General features: G+C 43.8%; 1 protein-coding gene across 2 annotated transcripts in view; it reads left to right on the top strand.

Annotated features, from left to right (window-relative positions):
- The window catches only part of LOC115226182 (eukaryotic translation initiation factor 4H), a 34,913-nt gene extending 12,428 nt beyond the window's left edge, over positions 1-22,485 (top strand). The window contains exons 2-8 of one of the 2 annotated variants that reach the window (XM_029797182.2): positions 5,028-5,256; positions 8,646-8,694; positions 10,309-10,373; positions 11,574-11,661; positions 14,977-15,171; positions 19,460-19,681; positions 21,711-22,485. In XM_029797182.2, the coding sequence (XP_029653042.1) occupies positions 5,028-5,256; positions 8,646-8,694; positions 10,309-10,373; positions 11,574-11,661; positions 14,977-15,171; positions 19,460-19,650 (817 nt within the window). In that variant the 3' untranslated portion in view covers positions 19,651-19,681; positions 21,711-22,485. The remainder of the gene's footprint in view (positions 1-5,027; positions 5,257-8,645; positions 8,695-10,308; positions 10,374-11,573; positions 11,662-14,976; positions 15,172-19,459; positions 19,682-21,710) is intronic. The other variant, XM_029797183.2, reaches the window with a different exon arrangement.
- The last annotated feature ends 374 nt before the right edge of the window (positions 22,486-22,859 follow it).

Here is a 22,859-nt window from a genome sequence, read left to right on the forward strand (position 1 = left end):
TATCTTTGAGATTTCAATGATGTGGTTGTTTATTTATAGAATGTCACGGTAGGTTAGGTATGAGAGGCTAGATATGGCTAGTTCAAATATAAAACATGTAGAATATTTAGACCGGATATGGCCAGCTTGAACACGAAAGGATTAAAAACTCCTCTTATATTTTTATGATAAAATATTATTAGGAATTGTATTTTTAAAAAATGTTGAAATGTAACCAGTTTATATTTTCTATGGACCCTGGTTAGGAACCACCAGATTAAATAAAGGCATTGTATTTTGAAAATTGCCCAGCAACTACAGGATACTCAGCTAGTGTGTGAGGCATGCTCTGCTAGATGCGTGATGTCAGTTTACACGTGTATAATTATATATATATATATTTAGGCTTCCGGGTGGTCTTTTCCACTCGCGCGGGTACCACTCGACAACTGCGCAGGTCCACCGATTATCAGTGAGCTGGGCGACGTGTCCAGCCCATCTATACTTGCTGCGTGTATACTCTGCGATGACATCTCTCATGCCGGACTTCTTTCTGATGATGTTGCTATTTATGTGCTCTCTCAACGAGATACCAAGCAGTGACCGTTCCATGGCTCTTTGAGCCGTTACCAGTCTCTGCTCTTCTCTCTTTGTGGTAGCCCATGTTTCACTACCAGATAACGGTGGAGTTACGATTTCAGGAGGACGATTGGGATCACGTGGATGAGAAAGGCACGATCCAGAGAGGAGTGGACAGCGTGCTGTGACCAACGGTGTCAAATGGACGCCTGACAGACTGGTCGGTCAAAGTGGTCAAAGTGATATATTTAGGCTAGTATCTTATCTGAGAGATTTCTCTGATCACAGTGTCTATGTGACAAAACACTATCTTCTACATTACCGCAGTTTACATCTGCACTGAGGGAGAGAATAGGTAGCAGATATCTGGTGTGATGTCTGGTCCATCAACCAGGGTTGACTACATCATAGAGGTCTGTGTTTGATTTTTCAAAGCTGATGGGGGAGGTAAGGGTCAGAGCTGGTTCACTTTGTACCTGCTTGTAGTTTGGTGCCATGCTATATGGCCCCGGCACGGCACAGTATCACAGCTTAAAACATTGGGGCAGGTATTGGCCCCTTTTGGCTGCTGTCACCTTAGCTGTGATGGGCGTGGAACAGGTGCACAGCAAGGTTAAGCGAAAGTCTACATAGCTTCTGAAGGGGCAGAAAACCCAGTTGCTTCAAACACAAGAGCTTTCTTCTCAGAAAAATTAGAAAAGAAAAAGAAGGGCAACAGGCCCCAGAAATCTACAGGTTTCTGTTGCAAGGATTGCAGAAGAAATCCCCCTGATTTCAGCCTCAAAGCCCCAAGCATGCATCGGACTGATTGGCCCCAGAAATCTACAGGTTTCTGTTGCAAGGATTGCAGAAGAAATCCCCTTGATTTCAGCCTCAAAGCCCCAAGCATGCATCGGACTGATTGGCCTCAGAAATCTACAGGTTTCTGTTGCAAGGATTGCAGAAGAAATCCCCACTTATTTCAGCCTCAAAGCCAGCCACAACCAACAACAGAACCCCTCGTCATTTTGAAATGGAAGGTAGTAAGTGGACGAAAAGCAGAATTGATAAGTTCTTAGTTCATTCGTTGTTGTGAATAATGACTAAAGATATTGAATGAGAGTAGAAGAGGCACAGTGTGTCTTGCTGTGGCCAATCAGTCCGATGCATACTTGGAAGGCTCTGGTGCAGGTCTGGGGCTGAGGGGCAAGGATTTGGCTCAGAACTTGCATAGTTTGCATTTTATTCTGTGCCCTTGCAATCCTGTCCTGTTCATTTTCATCTCTGTACCCACATCATCATCATTTAGCGTCTGCTTTCCATGCTAGCATGGGTTGGATGGTTCAACTGGGGTCTGGGAAGCCAGGAGGCTGCACCAGGCTCCAGTCTTATCTGGCAGTGTTTCTACAGCTGGATGCCCTTCCTAACGCCAATCACTCCGTGAGTGTAGTGGGTGCTTTTTATGTGCCAGACAAGGCTGGCAAACGGCCACAGACGGATGATGCTTTTTACGTGCCACCGGCACGGAGGCCAGTCGGGGTGGCGCTGGCAACGGTCAACAATTATATATAAAAGGGTAAAACGTCTTCCTGGGTCATATAAACTCACAGGGCCAGTTTCTGTGGCATATATTCACTCCCCTGGACAGGGTGACACTTCCCCCCACAAGATACTCGCTTTTGCCAGCAAAGTGAGATGAAGTGTTTTGCTCAAGAACAATGCATCGCCCAGTCCAGGAATCGAAACCACAATCTCCCAATCATGAACCCATCACCTTGACCACTAAGCCATGTTGTCTCCACTAACCTGAATTGATAAGTGACTGAGTATTCCTCAGACATGGTTACAAAAAAATTTCATTTATAAGTAGCAAAGAAAATAGTGAAAGGGAGATAGACATATTACTGAAGAGGAAACCTGATTTAATATCATCCTCATCTACATCATCATGTGGTTGGGTTACCTGCCCAGACCATTGCAACCCTTCCATGCCAGATGATCTGATGAAGCAATGCAGCATGAACGTCTGGCAGTTTCTTGTCTGTTCATCTGCTCAGCATCCAGTAATATTTGCCATTGATTCAGTAAGTTCGTCTACTGAAATAGTTCACGTCCCCAGATGTCCCCTCAGGCAATGCTGCATGAATGCTCCAAGTTATTTTACTAAATTCTTTGTTATATTAAAGTAATTGAAAGAAATACAGAGCATCTATAGGCGCAGGAGTGGCTGTGTGGTAAGTAGCTTGCTCACCAACCACATGGTTCCGGATTCAGTCCCACTGCGTGGCACCTTGGGCAAGTGTCTTCTGCTATAGCCTCGGGCTGACCAAAGCCTTGTGAGTGGATTTGGTAGACGGAAACTGAAAGAAGCCCATCGTATATATGTATCTTTGTGTGTCTGTGTTTGTCCCATCCAACATTGCTTGAGAACCGATGCTGGCGTGTTTACGTCCCCGTTACTTAGCGGTTCGGCAAAAGAGACCGATAGAATAAATACTGGGCTTACTAAGAATAAGTCCCGGGGTCGATTTGCTCGACTAAAGGTGGTGCTCCAGCATGGCCGCAGTCAAATGACTGAAACAAGTAGAAGAGGTGACAGTTTTCATCTGCCAAAATCCTTCACTTTTCACATTGAGGATATTGGCCAACCTGAGGGCCCTGTGGAAGACAATATTTGCTCAATGTGCCACGTGCTGGGATCAAACCTGAAACCAGTTGGTTGTGAAACAAACTGCTTAACCACACAGCCACCGTAATAATAATATATCCCTGGACTAATTACAAAGCCTTGTGAGTGGAAAATGAACGAAGCCTATTGTGGTACCTATCTATCTCGGTGCCACATAAAGAGCACCCAGTGCACTCTGTAAATGTTTGGAAGGGCCTGCCAGAGCAAGCAATGGAACCTGGCGTAGTTCTCAGGTTTAGCAGCTCCTTAGGAAGGGCATCCAGCTGTAGAAACACTGCCAGATCAGATTGGAGCCTGGTGCAGCCTCCATGGCTTACCAGACCCCGGTTGAACCATCCAATCTATGCTAGCATGGAAAACGGACGTTAAACGATGATGATGACAAAACAGACCAGAGAGCCTGACCTAGTCCTCTGGTTTACCAGCTCCTGTGAAACCATCCGTCCCATGCCAGTATGGAAGATATATTAAATGATGATACACATACATTCTGTAAAGTAGGTGGTGTTAGGAAGGTCATCCAGTCATGGAAACCATGACAAATCAGAGCAAAGAGCCTAGCACAGTCCTCTGGCTTGCTAGCATGGAAGACGGGTGTTAAATGAATTTAATGATATGACATGGGAGTAATTAATCTATCTTCACCTTTCACACCTCGCTTTATTCCTTACAGATTTCCTGGATTTTTAGTTCGAGGGCCTTACTAAATTACACTACTTTGTCATTGATTGTCAACTGATAGCCAACTCCGAGTGGAGAGCTTACTATGAACGCTGCATGATCCTCTCTATTTTGTGTGTATCTGTATGTGTATGTGCTCTTTTCTTGTCATCATCATCATCATCATTTAATGTCCGCTTTCCATGCTGGCATGGGTTGGACAGTTCAACTGGGGTCTGGGAAGCCAGAGGGCTGCACCAGGCCTAGTCTGATCTGGCAGTGTTTCTACAGCTGGATGCCCTTCCTAACTCCAACCACTCCGTGAGTGTAGTGGGTGCTTTTTACGTGCCAGATGCGGCTGGCAGACGGCCACGATCGGATGGTACTTTTTACGTGCCAATGGCCATCTTGTGATGGTTGTAAACGAGCACCATTGTTGTACAAGCAGTGTCTTATGTTTCTAGGCTTCCATAAGAAACACATGTGGCTATAGGAAATAACTGACCGATTGCCGGCCTTTCGTGGTTAGCAGTCGTCAGGGCAAGACACATTTTTTTCTCTCTCTGCTCTAAGGCATTTTTCTAACACGCCAGCTCAAAGTTTACTCGTTCTGTCGAAAAGACGCCTGTCTGTGACGTCCTGTTTTTGTTATTATTATTATTATTATCATTATTGTTTTTACGTATTTTCATATTCTTATTCGTGTAACATCGTCCGTTTTTCCGTCCTTGTTTTGTATACATTCGACGCTTTCTTCCAAGGAATCTAATGCGCTTGGCTTAGATTTTCCTTTGGGGCTGCCCAGATTGGAGCAATCTCAAGATTAATCAGCCGAAATTGCGAGGATGATCCGGTTCTTGACTGAAGATTGAAGGCTTTGATTGTCCCGTCCGTGTTTTGCGTTCTTGTCCCAGTTTGTATTTTTTTACATATACAAATAGGAAATATTACCTTGCTTGGAAACTGGTGAGGGTCGGTGAGAAGAAGGGGGTCTGCCTCAACGAATTCCGACTGATCCACGCAGGGCACGGAAAAGTGGGGAATTAAATCGATGAGGATGAGGATTTTTTATCGCATCTCCATGACTCTTGCAGTAACCAAAGAATTTACCATTGTTGTTGTTGTTGTTGTTGTGTTTCAGAGATGAGTACAGTGGCGGTGGCGGAGGTGGTGGTGGTGGCGGCGGCGGCGGCGGAAGAGGTTACGGAGGCGACTACGGTGGAAGTGGCGGTGGCAGTGACAGGTACAGTGAGCGCGGTGGCCGTTCCAACAGCAGGCTGCCTTCCGAACCCCCCTACACAGCGTTTGTTGGCAACTTGCCGTACAAAGTTGTGCAGAGAGACTTAGAAATTATATTTGACGGACTCGGAGTAAGTTGGCAGACGATATCCTCGTCGATTTGCTTTAATTAATTGCGTTTCTTTTCTTAGTCTTTTTTGCTCACCAACTCAGGTTCGTTCGTACAAAAAATCTCTGGCCTTGAAGTAAAAACTGCTTGTTGGAATTTTGTTACATTCCAAAGACGAATGTATATCGGTTAAAGTGAGACTGCCTCTTTGTGGCACTTGGAATTACTAGAAATAAAAAGCCGACATCTCTTAGATTTCGCAATATAGCAGGTTTTAAAAAAAAAAATCTACATCTAGGTATGCAGTAATATATATCTGGAAGATCCTGGAAGGAATTGTGCCAAATTTTGGCATTGAAAGCTACACCAATGCCAGAACGGGACGACACTGCATAGTGCCAAAGATCCCAGCAATGCCATCACGCTTCAGGACCAGCTTCTGCAACAGCCTGGGTTTCAAGGGCCCACAGCTTTTTAATATTCTCCCAAAGAATCTGAGGAACTTGCACAAAGTAGATGTAGGGTTTTTTTAAACCAAAGCTGGTCCTCTTCCTGTCGAGAGTCCCAGATGAACCTACCTCGCGGCAAGAGATGCACAAAGTAGATGTAGGGTTTTTTTAAATCAAAGCTGGACCTCTTCCTGTCGAGAGTCCCAGATGAGCCTACCTTGCGGCAAGAGGTGCACAAAGTAGATGTAGGGTTTTTTAAAATCAAAGCTGGACCTCTTCCTGTTGAGAGTCCCAGATGAACCTACCTCGCGGCAAGAGGCGCACAAAGTAGATGTAGGGTTTTTTAAAATCAAAGCTGGACCTCTTCCTGTCGAGAGTCCCAGATGAGCCTACCTCATGGCAAGAGGTGCAGATTGAGGGTAGCTATATCAAACTCCATTCTTCACCAAGTGCCACATATTAGAGGAGGCTCTTAGTAATAACAGTGTAGCACAAAACGACGGTGCATCAGCATGGCCGCAGCTCCGGGTGGAGCAGGTAAAATTCAGACTACACACGTTTCCTTTTGTGGTAGTTAATCAATGTGGGGTTCCCAGCTAATTACTTATTAGGCCTAAGATAGCTTAATTATATGAAGGTGACGTTGTCGTTGAGGATTCCTAAGTTGCTGACTGTAAGCTATAAAGATTTCTTTTCAGCTTATCGGACTTCGATATGAGAAAAGCCTACGGCCCTCAACACTAATAGATTATTATTGTTCCTGGGCATTGTTTCTTCATACCTACTATGGACTGCTCGAAGCTTACAAAATCCCTACGCTTAGATCCTGGGGTCTTATATTATATATACTCTTACTCTCTTGTTTCAGTCATTTGACTGCGGCCATGCTGGAGCACCGCCTTTAGTCGAGCAACTCGACCCCGGGACTTATTCTTTTGTAAGCCCAATACTTATTCTTTCGGTCTCTTTTGCCGAACTGCTAAGTAACGGGGACGTAAACACACCAGCATCGGTTGTCAAACAATGCTAGGGGGACAAACACACATATATTTATATATACATATATACAATGGGCTTCTTTCAGTTTCCGTCAACCAAATCCACTCACAAGGCTTTGGTCAGCCCGAAGCTATAGTAGAAAACACTTGACAAGGTGCCACGCAGTGGGACTGAACCCAGAACCGTGTGGTTGGTAAGCAAGCTACTTACCACACAGCCACTCTTACGCCTATAACTTTAAAGGTCAAAATCCCTAGTGCATATTATACACGAGGTTAAAAATGAAAATTATTTTCTAAGCAATGTCCGAGTCACTATTTGCTGTCCGGCAATGTTTATTCCGACGCATTTTGTGATGTCGGGCGAGAAAATCCCTTAAGCTAAGCCTGAAAGCAATGAAGTCCTAAAAGAATCATCCATAACTTGCAATAAGCAACATTTATTAAACGTTATTACTGTTATTTCTTTATTTTCTGCAAACAAAATGCACAAAAAGGCTACACGTTTGCATTATGTTATATATACAATAATAATAAAGGACGTTACCATATACAGTTTTACAAACCAAGGACATTATATAGACCTCCTTGACTCAAGTTAGAGAAGGGGTGCGTATTATACACATGGTTTAGGTTTTCCAGAGGTAGAGCCCCCTAAAAACCCCCTGCGTATACACGTTTGCATTATGTTATATATACAATAATAATAAAGGACATTACCGTATACAGTTTTACAAACCAAGGACGTTATATAGACCTCCTTGACTCAAGTTAGAGAAGGGGTGCGTATTATACACAAGGTTTAGGTTTTCCAGAGGTACAGCCCCCTAAAAATCCCCTACGTATACACGTTTGCATTATGTTATATATACAATAATAATAAAGGACGTTACTGTATACATTTTTACAAACCAAGGACGTTATATAGACCTCCTTGACTCAAGTTAGAGAAGGGGTGCGTATTATACACAAGGTTTAGGTTTTCCAGAGGTACAGCCCCCTAAAAATCCCCTACGTATACACGTTTGCATTATGTTATATATACAATAATAATAAAGGACGTTACCGTATACATTTTTACAAACCAAGGACGGTATATAGACCTCCTTGACTCAAGTTAGAGAAGGGGTGCGTATTATACACAAGGTTTAGGTTTTCCAGAGGTACAGCCCCCTAAAAATCCCCTGTGTATACACGTTTGCATTATGTTATATATACAATAATAATAAAGGACGTTACCGTATACATTTTTACAAACCAAGGACGGTATATAGACCTCCTTGACTCAAGTTAGAGAAGGGGTGCGTATTATACACAAGGTTTAGGTTTTTCAGAAGTACAGCCCCCTAAAAATCCCCTACGTATACACGTTTGCATTATGTTATATATACAATAATAATAAAGGACGTTACCGTATACATTTTTACAAACCAAGGACGGTATATAGACCTCCTTGACTCAAGTTAGAGAAGGGGTGCGTATTATACACAAGGTTTAGGTTTTCCAGAGGTACAGCCCCCTAAAAGTCCCCTGTGTATACACGTTTGCATTATGTTATATATACAATAATAATAAAGGACGTTACCGTATACATTTTTACAAACCAAGGACGGTATATAGACCTCCTTGACTCAAGTTAGAGAAGGGGTGCGTATTATACACAAGGTTTAGGTTTTTCAGAAGTACAGCCCCCTAAAAATCCCCTGCGTATACACGTTTGCATTATGTTATATATACAATAATAATAAAGGACGTTACCGTATACATTTTTACAAACCAAGGACGGTGTATAGACCTCCTTGACTCAAGTTAGAGAAGGGGTGCGTATTATACACAAGGTTTAGGTTTTTCAGAAGTACAGCCCCCTAAAAATCACCTGCGTATTATACTTGAGGATTTACATATAACATCTTCATTATTGGCATTTTTATAATTTGTCTTACCTGTACTACCATTTATTACAGGTACGGAATGTACGACTAGTCCGAGACAGAGACACAGACAAATTTAAAGGTAAGTGATGAAACCATTCATGGGCCCTTTGCTTTCTTTTATTGAATTCTTTGTGTTGTCTGGCTGGCTTGTCTTGGATTAATAAACAGCACTAGGTACCATGTGATCTGGTATGGTACCTTGTTGGGTTGGGTACCATAAAGCTGGTTGTTCCTTGTGTTAGCTGACCCCTAATATCACTCTTACCATGGTATCGACTAGTGTTTAGCCACTGGTCAATTCTGGTCCAGCAGACCACTAGTTGTCAAGCAGTGGATGGGGACACATGCATACTCTTTTACGTGTTTCAGTCATTTGACTGCGGCCATGCTGGAGCACCGCCTTTAGCCGAGCAAATCGACCCCGGAACTTAGTCTTTGTAAGCCCAGTACTTATTCTATCGGTCTCTTTTGCCGAACCGCTAAGTTACGGGGGTGTAAACACACCAGCATCGGTTAACAAGTGATGTTGGTGGGGGTACAAACACAGACATATATACGACGGGCTTCTTTCAGTTTTCGTCTGCCAAATCCACTCACAAGGCTTTGGTCAACCCGAGGCTATAGTAGAAGACACTTGCCCAAGGTGCCACGCACTGGGACTGAACCCGGAACCATGTGGTTGGTAAGCAGGCTACTTACCACACAGACACTCCTGCATCTATCTGCTTCTTTCAGTTTTTGCCTACCAAATCCTCACAGAAAGCTTTGGTCTGTCCAAACTGCCATGCCATGAACCTCCAGCCATGTGGTTGGATAGCCAGCTTCTTATCACACGGCCACACGTGCACCTTCAGTATAATAAGTACTTTCTTTTTCCTTCGTCCTTCACAGTACTCGGAGAGTAATTTTCTGTGGTTGCATTGTTTTGAAGGAACCATCAAATTCCAGGGTAGGAGTGCATTAAACTAAGCTTTTACTAGTTTATGTTTTAAGCACCAGCAGTTGGCCCCTCATGCAACAACATCATCATCATCATCGTTTAACGTCCATTTTTCCATGCTAGCATGGGTTGGACGGTTCGACCGGGGTCTGGAAAGCCAGGAGGCTGCACCAGGCTCCAGTCTGATCTGGCAGTGTTTCTACAGCTGGATGCCCTTCCTAATGCCAACCACTCCGAGAGTGTAGTGGGTGCTTTTTACGTGCCACTGGCACGGAAGCCGGTCTAGGCAGCGCTGGCATTGGCCACATTCAGATGGTGCTTTTTACTTGCCACCGGCACAGGGATCGCAACTGCAGTTTCCATTGATTCTTGATGTCGGTGTCCTTGACTCAGTGGATCTCCTCAAGCAAAGGGTCGAAACGGTGTTTCTTCACTTGCCACCTGCACAGGAGTCAGTCCAGCGGTATATATATATTATTATCGTTTAGCGTCCGCTTTCCATGCTAGCATGGGTTGGACGGTTCGACCGGGGATCTGGGAAGCCAGGAGGCTGCACCAGGCTCCAGTCTGATCTGGCAGTGTTTCTACAGCTGGATGCCCTTCCTCATGCGCCAAAACCCTTAATTTCATAATAGGAAAATATCCATGGTAGGAGGTCGGGGGTGTGGCTAAAACGCTTTGCAGTGCCCCAGCATGGGCTTGGTCCAGTACCCAATGACCACTGACTTTTTTTTTTCTTTGTTTTATTTTCAGGTTTTGCTTATGTTGAGTTTGATCAGCTTCAGTCGTTGAAGGAGGCTCTTTCTTATGATGGTGCAGTACGTATCTTTCAGTTTTTTGCCGGCATCATTTATCTAGGACTACATTATCCAATGTGTCCTTCCTTGTAGTTGTTGTTTAGCCCCAGGTCAGTCCTGATCCAGCAGACCTATGATCAAAGATGTTCCAGCAGTGGCCATCCTGTCTTTTATTCAGACAAAGTGTATCTAGGACTACATTATCTAATGTGTCCTTCCTTGTTGTTTAGCCCAGGCCATCCTGATCCAGTAGAACTGTGATCAAAGATGTTCCAGCTGTGACCATCCTGACTTTTATTCAGGCATAGTGTATCTAGGACTACATTATCTAATGTGTCCTTCCTTGTAGTTGTTGTTTAGCCCCAGGTCAGTCCTGATCCAGCAGACCTATGATCAAAGATGTTCCAGCTGTGACCATCCTGACTTTTATTCAGGCATAGTGTATCTAGGACTACATTATCTAATGTGTCTTTCCTTGCTTAGCCCTAGGTCAGTCCTGATCCAGGCAGACCTATGATCAAAGATGTTCCAGCTGTGAACATCCTGTCTTTTATTCAGGCAGAGTGTATCTAGGACTACATTATCTAATGTGTCTGATAAGGGTACACTAGGCACATGCATCACAACCATATGTGCGCAACATGGTGATCCCATATCAAGATAAACAGCACATGACCTTGCAGGTGGGGCCCAGTTAGAATTTTTGCCAGGTTGAGTAGCCCATCCTGCTCGAAAGGTCCCTGAATAAGGGTTGTTTAAGGATGTTGAATGAAACACCCATGTTTGCAGGGGTGTATTTTCCAAACCCCAAAGAATCCCTCTCAACACATGGCAATGATGCTCTCCCACTACATCTGCTCGTGATTAGAGATGCACATATTGTCAGCCACTAAGGGACATGCTCAACTGGTTATGGTCAAACAAATCTGCGATATATATTATTATTATTATTATTATTATTATTATTATTATAATGGCAAACTGGCAGAATCTTTAGCACAGTGGATGAAATGTTTGGTAGTATTTCAACTGCCGCTACATTCTGAATTCAAATTCTGCTGAGGTCGGCTTCGCCTTTCATCCTTTTGAGGTCAATAAATTATGTACCAGTTGGACCCTGGGGTCAATATAATCAACACATCCCCCACCCCCAAAATGGCTGCCCTTGTGGCAAAATTTGAAACCATTATTATTATTATTATTATTATTATTTATTTTCAGGTTTTTGAAGAACGTTCTTTACGGGTCGACGTTGCCGAGGGCCGTCAGCGTGACAAAGGGTCTTTTGGCGGTCGTGGCCGTTCACAAGGTATGTATTAAACTAAGCTCTTATTTTTGGCCCCAGGTCAGCTACAATCATGGTGTTCCAGCCATGGCAATCACCTCTTACTTTCACAGAGAGGACAGACGAATGCACATGGCATGGTGTTCAACATTTTGCACTCATGATTGTAACTGTGTCTGGCAAAGTGGTTACGGTATTCAGCTCATGAATACTCGGGGTCGAGTAAATAAGTACCAGTTATGCACTGGGGTCGATATAATCGACTTAATCCGTTTGTCCCCTCTGTGTTTAGCCCCTTGTGGGTAGTAAAGAAATAGGTATTCAGCTCATGATCGTAAAGTTGTGAGTTCAATTCCTGGTGGTAATTTGCGTCCTTGAGCAAGACACTTTATTCCACGTTGCTCCAGTCTGGGCTGCTGGCAAAAATGAGTAGTACCTGTAATTCACAAGGGGATCAGCCTTGACACATTCCGTGTCACATTGAATCTCCCTGAGGACTACATTATGGGTAGGTGTGTCTGTGGAGTACTCAGCCACTTGCACGTTAATTTTACAAGCAGATTGTTTCATCGATCGAATCAACTCCTCATCCTAACCAATGGAGTGCCTGTTCGCCCTCGTAATCTTAGCTGTGGTTTTAGTTCCTGGGCTGGGTGGTATCTTTTTTCTTTTTTTTTACTTGTTTCACTCATTTGACTACGGCCATGCTGGAGCACCGCCTTTTAGTCGAGCAAATCGACACCAGGTCTTATTCTTTGTAAGCCCAGTACTTATTCTATCGGTCTCTTTTGCCGAACCGCTAAGTAACGGGGACGTAAACACACCAGCGTCGGTTGTCAAGCAATGCTAGGGGGACAAATACAGACACACACATATATATATACGACGGGCTTCTTTTAGTTTCCGTCTACCAAATCCACTCACAAGGCTTTGGTCGGCCCGAGGCTATAGTAGAAGACACCTGCCCAAGGTGCTACGCAGTGGGACTGAACCCAGAACCGTGTGGTTAGTAAGCAGGCTACTTACCACACAGCCACTCCTGCGCCTATGTTGTGTTTACTGAAAGGAGCTGTCCTCGAGACAGCTCTGGAATTCAGCCCATATATGGCAGGAGCAGTATTGATGGGGGCAGAATTGGGATCCTAATGCCAAGGTGCCACGTAAAAAGCACCCAGTGCACTCTAAGGCGGTGGGGCCCAAACGTTTTTCTCTGGAGTGTATTTTCAGAATGAAAATTTGCTCGCTCTCCTCCAAAGATCCAGAGAGTGGGTTACAGGGAAATAACCGTGGATTCGAAGTCAGGACATCACCATTATCTCTGCCAATTTGGGGATTCAAGTTACTATCTTCTTAACCCTTTAGCATTCAGATTATTCTATCAAACATAATGCCTATTGATTCCCATTGATTTGAATTAATCCTGCATTATCTCATATCTTCAAGATGTTGATGGTGTAATTACTTAATGTAGAATAACATTGTAGGGTAGGTGTGAGGGCCTGGATCTGGTCAGTTTGAACATAAAACAGATTAAATATTTTGGCCGGTTTAAATACTAAAGAGTTAATACTTCATACACAGTAATCCCTTGACTATCACAGGTGTTAACATTCCAAAACTCCCCTGCGATAGGTGAAAATCTGCAAAGTACAAACACCAATATCTGCCATGACTACAATTTCACTTTGCTTGAAGGGTTTTCTTCTCAAGCGCAGCAGCATATTGCCAAAGGTCTGTCATTGTCTCTGTGAGGCCCAGTGCTCAAAAGGTGCTTCTTATGTACCACTGGCACAGCTGCTGGTTACATGACACCGGCATCGGCCACGACTACAATTTCACTCGGCTTGCCAGGTGTTCCCAAGCATGGCATATCATCAAAGTTCGAAGATCATGCTTCACCACCTAATCCCATGTCTTCCTGGGTCTACCTCTACCACGGGTTCCCTCTACAGTTAGAGATCAGCACTTCTTTACTCCTATATATATAATAAACTAGCAGTATAGCCCAGCGTTGCTCGGGCTTATTCTCTTTTCGACCCTTTAGAATTGGAATTTTTGAAAAGTAAAAATTTTGCATTATGTAGCATGTTGTTCTCTTTAAGTGAACATTTTTCTGGTTGAAATACACTGAAAAATGGCGACACAGGATTAAAAAAATTGTTAAAAAGTAGGGATTTTCATAGAAAAAAAAAAGCACCTTTTTGATGTAAATAATTTTTGGTGTTAACATGGTCCGTTTTGAATTTTTTCTTCGACGGAAGGAAGAGCAAGCCTTCTTCTATCATACTCTAAATTTTGGTCAACTTGCACCACAGGGTCTTGGAGGAGATAGTGTTAGTTGAAGGCTACCAAACCTGCCACACACAGACAACTGCAGCTTTATATATATATATATACACACTAGCAGCATCGAAGGCGTTACTCGGGTTTGTTTCGACCCTTTCGAATTGGAATTTTTGAAAAGTAAAAATTTGGCATTATGTAGCTTGTTATTCTCTTTAAGTGAACATTTTTCTGCTTGAAATACACCGAAAAATGGTGACACAGCAGTCGAAAAATTGTTAAAAAGTAGGGATTTTCATAGGAAAAAAAAAAAGCACCTTTTTGATGTAAATAATTTTTGGTGTTAACATGGTCTGATTTGAATTTTTTCTTCTACGGAAGGAAGAGCAAGCCTTCATCTATCATACTCTCAATTTTGGTCAACTTGCGCCGCAGGGTCTCGGAGGAGATAGTGTTAGTTGAAGGCTACCAAACCTGCCACACACACACAGACAACTTCAGCTTTATATATATATATATATATACTAGCAGTATCGCCTGGTGTTACTCGGGTTTGTTTCGACCCTTTCAAATTGGAATTTTTGAAAATTAAAAATTTTACATTATATAGCTTGTTATTCTCTTTAAGTGAACATTTTTCTGGTTGAAATACACCGAAAAATGGCGACACAGCATTAAAAAAATTGTTAAAAAGTAGGGATTTTCATAGAAAAAAAAAGAACCTTTTTGATGTAAATAATTTTTGGTGTTAACATGGTCTGATTTGAATTTTTTCTTCTATGGAAGGAAGAGCAAGCCTTCTTCTATCATACTCTCAATTTTGGTCAACTTGCACCACAGGGTCTTGGAGGAGATAGTGTTAGTTTGAAGGCTACCAAACCTGCCACACACAGACAACTTCAGCTTTATATAGAGAGAGATAAATATACTCGTGCACTCTCTGAACATCTATTTCACAATGCATAGACTCAAACTTGATTATTTTTGTGTTGCAGTTACTTTTGTATGTGTACCTGAACGTTTTCCTCCTTTTTTTTTTCTCCCCCCACCTGACAGGAGGTTCCTACTCTGGGCGTAGCCGTGACTTCTCCAGAGACACTGAGCAATGGCAACACAGCCCACCTATGAGCTACTCCTCTGGGCCGAAGGGCTACGACCGTGCAGAGAGAGGAGGCCGTGGCTTTGGTGGCCCACCACGCCAGCGACGCAACAGTGGAGGGCCCTCCCAGGACTTCCCAGAACCAACAGCAGGTAACTTCTGACTTCATCTTCCTTCTTTCTCCCAACATCACTTTCATTTTTTTTTTTTTACCTTGATGAGGTGAGTGTCATGGCTGGAATGGAGATGGGTGAAGGACTCCATATTTAATCACCATCATCATGTAATGTTATTCCATACCACATATAGAGCTGTGTGGAGGTGAGCTGGCAGAAACGTTAGCACGCCGGGCGAAATACGTAGCCGTATTTCAAGTACCAGTTACGCACTGGGGTCGATGTGATCGATTTAATCCCTTTGTCTGTCCTTGTTTGTCCCCTCTGTGTTTAGCCCCTTGTGGGTAGTAAAGAAATATATGTGTGGAGGTGCATGGCTAAGTGGTTAGCTAGCAGAATCGTTAGCACGTCGGGTGAAATGCTTAGCGGTATTTCGTCTGCCGTTACGTTGTGAGTTCAAATTCCGCCGAGGTCGACCTTGCCTTTCATCCTTTCGGGGTCGATAAATTAAGTACCAGTTAAACACTGGGGTCGATATAATCGACTTAATACCTATGTCTGTCCATGTTTGTCCCCTCTATGTTCAGCCCCTTGTGGGTAATAAAGAAATAGGTTAGGGTGTTGAATTCATGATCGTATGGTTGTGGTTTCAATTCCTGGACCGGGCGATGCATTGTGTTCTTGAGCAAAACACTTCATTTTCACGTTGCTCAAGTCCACTCAGCTGGCAAAAGTGAGTAATACTGCGACGGACCGGTGTCCCATCCAGGTGGGGAATTTCTACGCCACTGAAACCGGGAAACCGGCCCTTATGAGCCTGGCATGGCTCGAGAGGGAACATTTATTTTATTTATTTAACATGGTACCAGTGCCGGTGGCACGTGGCACACAAGAAAACCATCCGAACGTGGCCGTAGCCAGTACCGCATCGACTGGCCTCCATGCTGTGGGCACGTAACAAACACCATCCGATCGTGGCCGTCTGCCAGCCTCGTCTGGCACCTGTGTCGGTGGCACATAAAATCACCCACTACACTCTCGGAGTGGTTGGCGTTAGGAAGGGCATCCAGCTGTAGAAACACTGCCAGATCTGACTGGACTGGTGCAGCTTTCGGGCTCCCCAGACCCCAGTTGAACCGTCCAACCCATGCTAGCATGGAAAGCGGACGTTAAATGATGATGATGATATATGTTTGGAATGTGCAATAAAATATTATTTGAAACATGGAATAACTGATGTCTGACAAAGTGAACGAACCATAATTTTATTTTATTGCATATATTAAATATCTATATATGTGGTATAGAACAAAAAAATGTTTATTGAAAGGATTATATAGGCGTAGGAGTGGCTGTGTGCTAAGTAGCTTGCAATCCAACCACATTTTTCCGGGTTCAGTCCCACTGCGTGTCATCTTGGGCAAGTGTCTTCCACTATAGCCTCGGGCCGACCAATGCCTTTTGAGTGGATTTGGTAGACGGAAACTGAAAGAAGCCTGTCGTATATATGTATATATATATATATGTGTGTGTCTCCCTAGCATTGCTTGACAACCGATGCTGGTGTGTTTATGTCCCCGTTACTTAGCGGTTCGGCAAAAGAGACCGATAGAATAAGTACTAGGCTTACAAAAGAATAAGTCCCAGGGTCGATTTGCTCGACTAAAGGCGGTGCTCCAGCATGGCTGCAGTCAAAATGACTGAAACATGTAAAAGAGAGTGCAGAATCAATTTGGATTTCTCGTTTTCTCCTTCATTATTATTCATTTATTCAACAGGTGGGGGTTGGCGTCAGGAAGGGCATCCGGCTGTAGAAAACTTGCCAGACGCATAACGCTGCGTATATGTGCATTCATGTCTCTCCTGATTTATCCATGTCAAATCTCGGCTCTATCCTGCAGCTTAGAGACACAACACTTTTCTCAACACCTGAGCAGTCCCAAATATTTGCTGCCAACTCAATGCTCTCTGTGAAGTTTGGTATTTGCGGCTTTTGATGCCAGAATAATGCTTGTTTCCAGATGCCCCCCCCCCTTCCCCAAGTGCACCAATCACAATAGGTACCACGTTCAGTTTTGAGGCTCTGTTATGGATTCTTTTCACTTCTGGTCCTAAGTCTTGGTACTTCCTGGGTCTGCAGGTATAGAGTTACATTTAAAGCGGCGAGCTGGCAGAAACGTTAGCATGCCGGGCAAAATGCTTAGCGGTATTTCGTTTGTCATTACGTTCTGAGTTCAAATTCCGCCGAGGTCGACTTTGCCTTTCATCCTTTCGGGGTCGATAAATTAAGTACCAGTTACGTACGGGGGTCGATGTAATCGACTTAATACCTATGTCTGTCCCCTCTGTGTTTAGCCCCTTGTGGATAATAAAGAAATAGGTGCTTCCTGGGTCTGCAGGTATAGAGTTACATCAATGAAGCTCCATTCTTTGGACTCCTTCTTTAGAAAATTGATATTTGGTCCGTATATATTGGCAGATCTTATGTGAGTCCTACCTGGTTGTTCTCTACAACTGGTAAACATTGGTGTTCATACCACTTGTTGGAACACTCTAGCCCATACTTCTTGCGCAACTCCCAGTATTTTCAAACTGTTACTATATCATGGCAGTTTTTGTACTCCTCCTGGGCCAGTTTTTGAGCATACACTAATTATGCCTGTCACAGACAATTTTCCACATAGTCTACACCAGTGCTTTTCAACCTTTCTGCTGGAGCGGAACCCCAAGGAAACATTCCACTGGCTCGAGGAACCCCTGTGCAATAATTTAATAGTCTTATATGCACACATATCTGCACAGGGGACTTAAGAATTACTGCCGATTTTAGCAGTTTTGTAACTTCTTGCGGAACCCCCGGACTGTACTGGTGGAACCCTGGTTGAAAACCACTGGTCTACACCAAAGTCCCACTTTTTCTTTTTCTCTTGGACCACGGGAGGGTAGTGTTCCTTTGCTTTGTCCAGCGGGACCTCTCTTCCTCCCGCAGACCCTGAGTCCTTCGGTGAGCAACCATTGTTGCCCACCTTTCATTTTCTTTTTTCAAAAAGGTTTCCACCTCGACTTCCTCCTTCTCTCCCTCCAATGAGGGCGGAGGCAGTCTTCTTACCGCACCTATATTTACTGTTAATGTACAAATATGTGTCTAAGTTTTTGTTGTATTTCGGATTGGTCATTTTGCCAGTTTAGCCAATAAAAACACACGCACTATATATTTGGTGTTACTTTGCTTCAGCGTTATTCATTTTTTTTACATTAACCCTTTAGTGTTCAGATTAAATGTAATACTTTTTCACTCAAATTGTTTTGAATTAATCCTGCATTATCTTATAGCTTTGAGGTTTCAATGATGTGATTGTTTATTTTCAGAATGGCATTGTAGATTAGGTGTGAGATGCTGGATCTGGCCAGTTTGAATATAAAACATGTAGAATATTTGGGCCAGATATGGCCGGCTTAAACACTAAAGGGTTAATCTTAATCTTATTTCGGCCAGAGTTCTTTCGTCACACTCCTGTGACCGCATCAGTGGTCCTTTGCTTTCTTCTTTCTTATTTGTGTGTCTCTCCTTACTAGTGGTCAGCCATTTTGTATTTCTATTGTACGTGTCTTCATTTGCGCATGAGTATACCTCTGTGTGCTTCTATGTTTAGTTAGTGTTGGGGGGGGTGCCTGTAATATTTGTATCTCCTGTTTATATACGTTCGTGTAATTTCTTTTTGTTTATTTTTATTTTGTTCATGTGTTTACACCTACTTATTATTATTATTATTATTATTCGTGCTGGTGGCACGTAAAAAGCTCCATCCGATCGTGGCCGTTTGCCAGCCCCGTCTGGCACATAAAAAGCACCCACTACACTCTCGGAGTGGTTGGCGTTAGGAAGGGCATCCAGCTGTAGAAACATTGCCAGATCAGACTGGGCCTGGTGCAGCCTTCTGGCTTCCCAGACCCCAGTTGAACCGTCCAACCCATGCTAGCATGGAAAGCTGATGCTAAACGATGATAATGATGATGATTATGTATGTATGTATCATCATCGTTTAACGTCCATTTTCCGTGCTAGCATGGGTTGGACGGTTCAACTGGGGTCTGGGAAGCCAGAAGGCTGCACCAGGCCCAGTCTGATCTAGCAGTGTTTCTACAGCTGGATGCCCTTCCTAACGCCAACCACTCCGTGAGTGTAGTGGGTGCTTTTTACGTGCCACCAGCACGGAAGCCAGCCATGGCGGCGCTGGCATCGGCCACGTTCGGATGTATGTATGTATAATAATAAAAAAGTTTGTTTTGTCTTTATTCTTTTATTTTTTTCAATCTCTTTCAGAATCTTCGGTTGGCAGACCACGTCTCGTGCTCCTCCCCAGAACTGTAAAAGAACCCATAAATACTTTTGTGCAGACGGAGAGAAATGCTTCCATTTTTGGTACTGGCAAACCCCGTAGTGAGAACCCTACCGAGTTCAGCGATAAGGAGCGGCACAAAGAAAGTCAACGAAACAATGACAGAGACTACTGATTTGTGGGGGAGCCTTGCCTAGGTGGTTGGGGTGAGTAACTTGTCTTCACACCTCAGTGTCATGAGCGCTTGTTGTTGCAAGGGCATAATGGCTTTGTGAATAGAGTATTTTGTGCTCGTGGTTGCAAGACCAGATGGTGTGTTGTGTTCTTGGGCGAAACAATTTAATTTTGCTTTGTTTTGCTCTGCTGTAATTAATGGAGAACCTTGAGGTGGACTGGTGTCCCGCTCGGGGTAAAGGGTGGTTGGATCTTAGTCTGTTACAAGCGCTTATTGTCGTGAGGGTACATGGTCTTGTGAATACGTCTGCCAAAGACACTTTCCCAAGGTGCCACGCAGTGGGACTGAACCCGGAACCATGTGGTTGGTAAACAAGCTACTTACCACACAGCCACTCCTGCACCTTTTGACTAAAAAAAAAAAAAGCCTCCAGTATGGCCATAGTCAAGTGACTGAAACAAGTAAAAGAATATATATATATATACACACACACACACACAAGGCCTAGTGTTTTGACATGTTGCACTCACAACTGTCAGATGGTGGGTTCAGACCCTAGACCAAGTGGCAAATGGGACTGAACCTGCAACCATGTGGTTGGGAAACCAACTTCTTACCACACGGCCACAAGAAATATTTCAGATGAAGGTTAAAATGAAATCTTTAAAAGGCTGCCACCCATGCCAACCTCCCTTCATTGGACACCAAAATCTGCTTGCAAAGACCTGTTGGGGCAAGTGAAATCGAAATTGAACCAAATTCGATGACTGGCACCCATGCCAGTGGAGCGCTAGCAGCTCCATCTGAGCGGGATCACTGCCAGAGCAGCTGTCTGGCATCCATGCCGGTGGCACGTAAAAAGCGCCATTTGTACGTGATCATTACCAGCGTCGCCTTACTGGCACTTGTGCCAGTGACACATAAACAAAACATTCGAGTGCGGTCATTGCCAGTGCCGCTGGACTGGCTCCTGTGCGGGTGGCACGTAAGAAGCACCATTTGAGCGTGGCCATTACCAGTACCGCCAGACTGGCTCTAGTACCGGTGGCACGTAAAAAGCACCCACTACACTCATGGAGTGGTTGGCATTAGGCAAGGCATCCAGCTGTAGAAACTCTGCCAGATCAAGATTGGAGCCTGGTGCAGCCTCCTGGCTTCCCAGACCCCAGTTGAACTGTCCAACCCATGCTAGCATGGAAAGCGGATGTTAAATGATGATGATGATGATAATATGTGAAGGCACATATTATATATGTGTATACCACCTGACTGGGTCATCATGCTGGTGGCACGTAAAAAGCACCCACTGCACTCTCGGAGTGGTTGGCATTAGGAAAGGCATCCAGCTGTAGAAACACTCTGCCAGATCAGATTGGAGTCTGGTGCAGTCATCTGGTTCGCCAGTCCTCAGTCAAATTGTCCAACCCATGCTAGCATGGAAAGTGGACGTTAAACGATGATGATGATAATATGTGAAGGCACATATTATATATGTGTATACCACCTGACTGGCTCATCGTGCTGGTGGCACGTAAAAAGCACCCACTACACTCTCGGAGTGGTTGGCATTAGGAAAGGCATCCAGCTGTAGAAACACTCTGCCAGATCAGATTGGAGTCTGGTGCAGCCATTTGGTACACCAGCCCTCAGTCGAATCGTCCAACCCATGCTAGCATGGAAAGTGGACGTTAAACGATGATGATGATGATAATATGTGAAGGCACATATTATATATGTGTATACCACCTGACTGGCTCATCGTGCTGGTGGCACGTAAAAAGCACCCACTACACTCTCGGAGTGGTTGGCATTAGGAAAGGCATCCAGCTGTAGAAACACTCTGCCAGATCAGATTGGAGTCTGGTGCAGCCATTTGGTACACCAGCCCTCAGTCGAATCGTCCAACCCATGCTAGCATGGAAAGCGGACGTTAAACGACGATGATGATGATGATGACGACGACTATTATTATTATTATTATTATTATTAAAGCCATTTTTGTTCCATTTTATTTTGTCTTTATTTATAATTCTTTTTTTTTTTTCTTCTTTTCGTTTCAGGATGCCGGCTGTTAGGTGTGTGGGTGGAAACAGACGCTGGTCATAGAGGACACCACCTACCTTGTCTGTCTGTCTGTCTGTCTGTTTGTCTTTCTATCTATCTGGTCAGCTCTTTTTTAAGCCACACCCACTGTTCCTCGGGAGGACGTGTGTGCGTGTGTGTGTGTGTGTGTTTGTTGCGTGTGCGTGCGTATATACGTGTGCGTGCGTGCTGCTGCTGTCTGTTTGTTGCTGTTCTTGTTGTCGTCGTGGTGGCGGCAACAGCACCGGCGGCGGCGACCCACGGCGGCGGCGGCGGCACCCTCTCTCTGCCTGCTTGTCGTTACCACCACCACTACTACTATTACTACTACTACTACTACTACAACTACTACTACTACTACCAGCGCCACCACCATCACAACCACCACCACCGCAACCATCCTCATGTAATGTGCATTCCTCCAGCGTTTTAGTTGTTCAGACTCACTACTACTACTACTACTATCTTTACTATTACAACAACTACAACTACTACAGCTCAGCTACTATTACTACAACTACTACTACTATTACTATTACTCCAACAGCAACATCAGCCTCTGCAGACTATTACCACTACTACTACTACTAATACTACATTGAGCAACAGCAGCAGCAATCAGGAACATTACAACTACTTACTACTTCTACAGACTAATTATAAACCTTCACTTGTGCTGTGTAACGAAGGTTGTTTAATTAATTCTTCATTGATTCAGTGTCAATAATTATTTCTTTCTCATCATTGATCTTTTTCTGGTCTTCGTTTTATTTTATTTTTTAATTTTTTAAATTTTTTTCATCCAGGTTTCATTTCAGAGTAGGGAGTACTCAATACCTGGTTTTTAGCGTTTTTAGTTCCACCTGTTTGATCCCATGCTGTGTTTTTTGCACCCACAGGCTGTTCCCGGATTTATGAAAAATAATTGCGTAAATACACTCACCAGGGGAGACATCCTGGAATGCAAAAAAAATCCCCCCAAAAAAGGGTTAAGGGACATTTTGCTTGTGACAAGGTTTCTGTTGGGGTTTCTAGAATGACCTGATGAAGATATTGTCTGTTATTACATAATGCATTTAAGTTTCTGGGGGGCCAGTAGGGAGTACTCAATACCTGGTTTTTAGCAT

The sequence above is a fragment of the Octopus sinensis genome, linkage group LG29 (assembly GCF_006345805.1).
Source record: "Octopus sinensis linkage group LG29, ASM634580v1, whole genome shotgun sequence".
Lineage (NCBI taxonomy): Eukaryota > Metazoa > Mollusca > Cephalopoda > Octopoda > Octopodidae > Octopus > Octopus sinensis.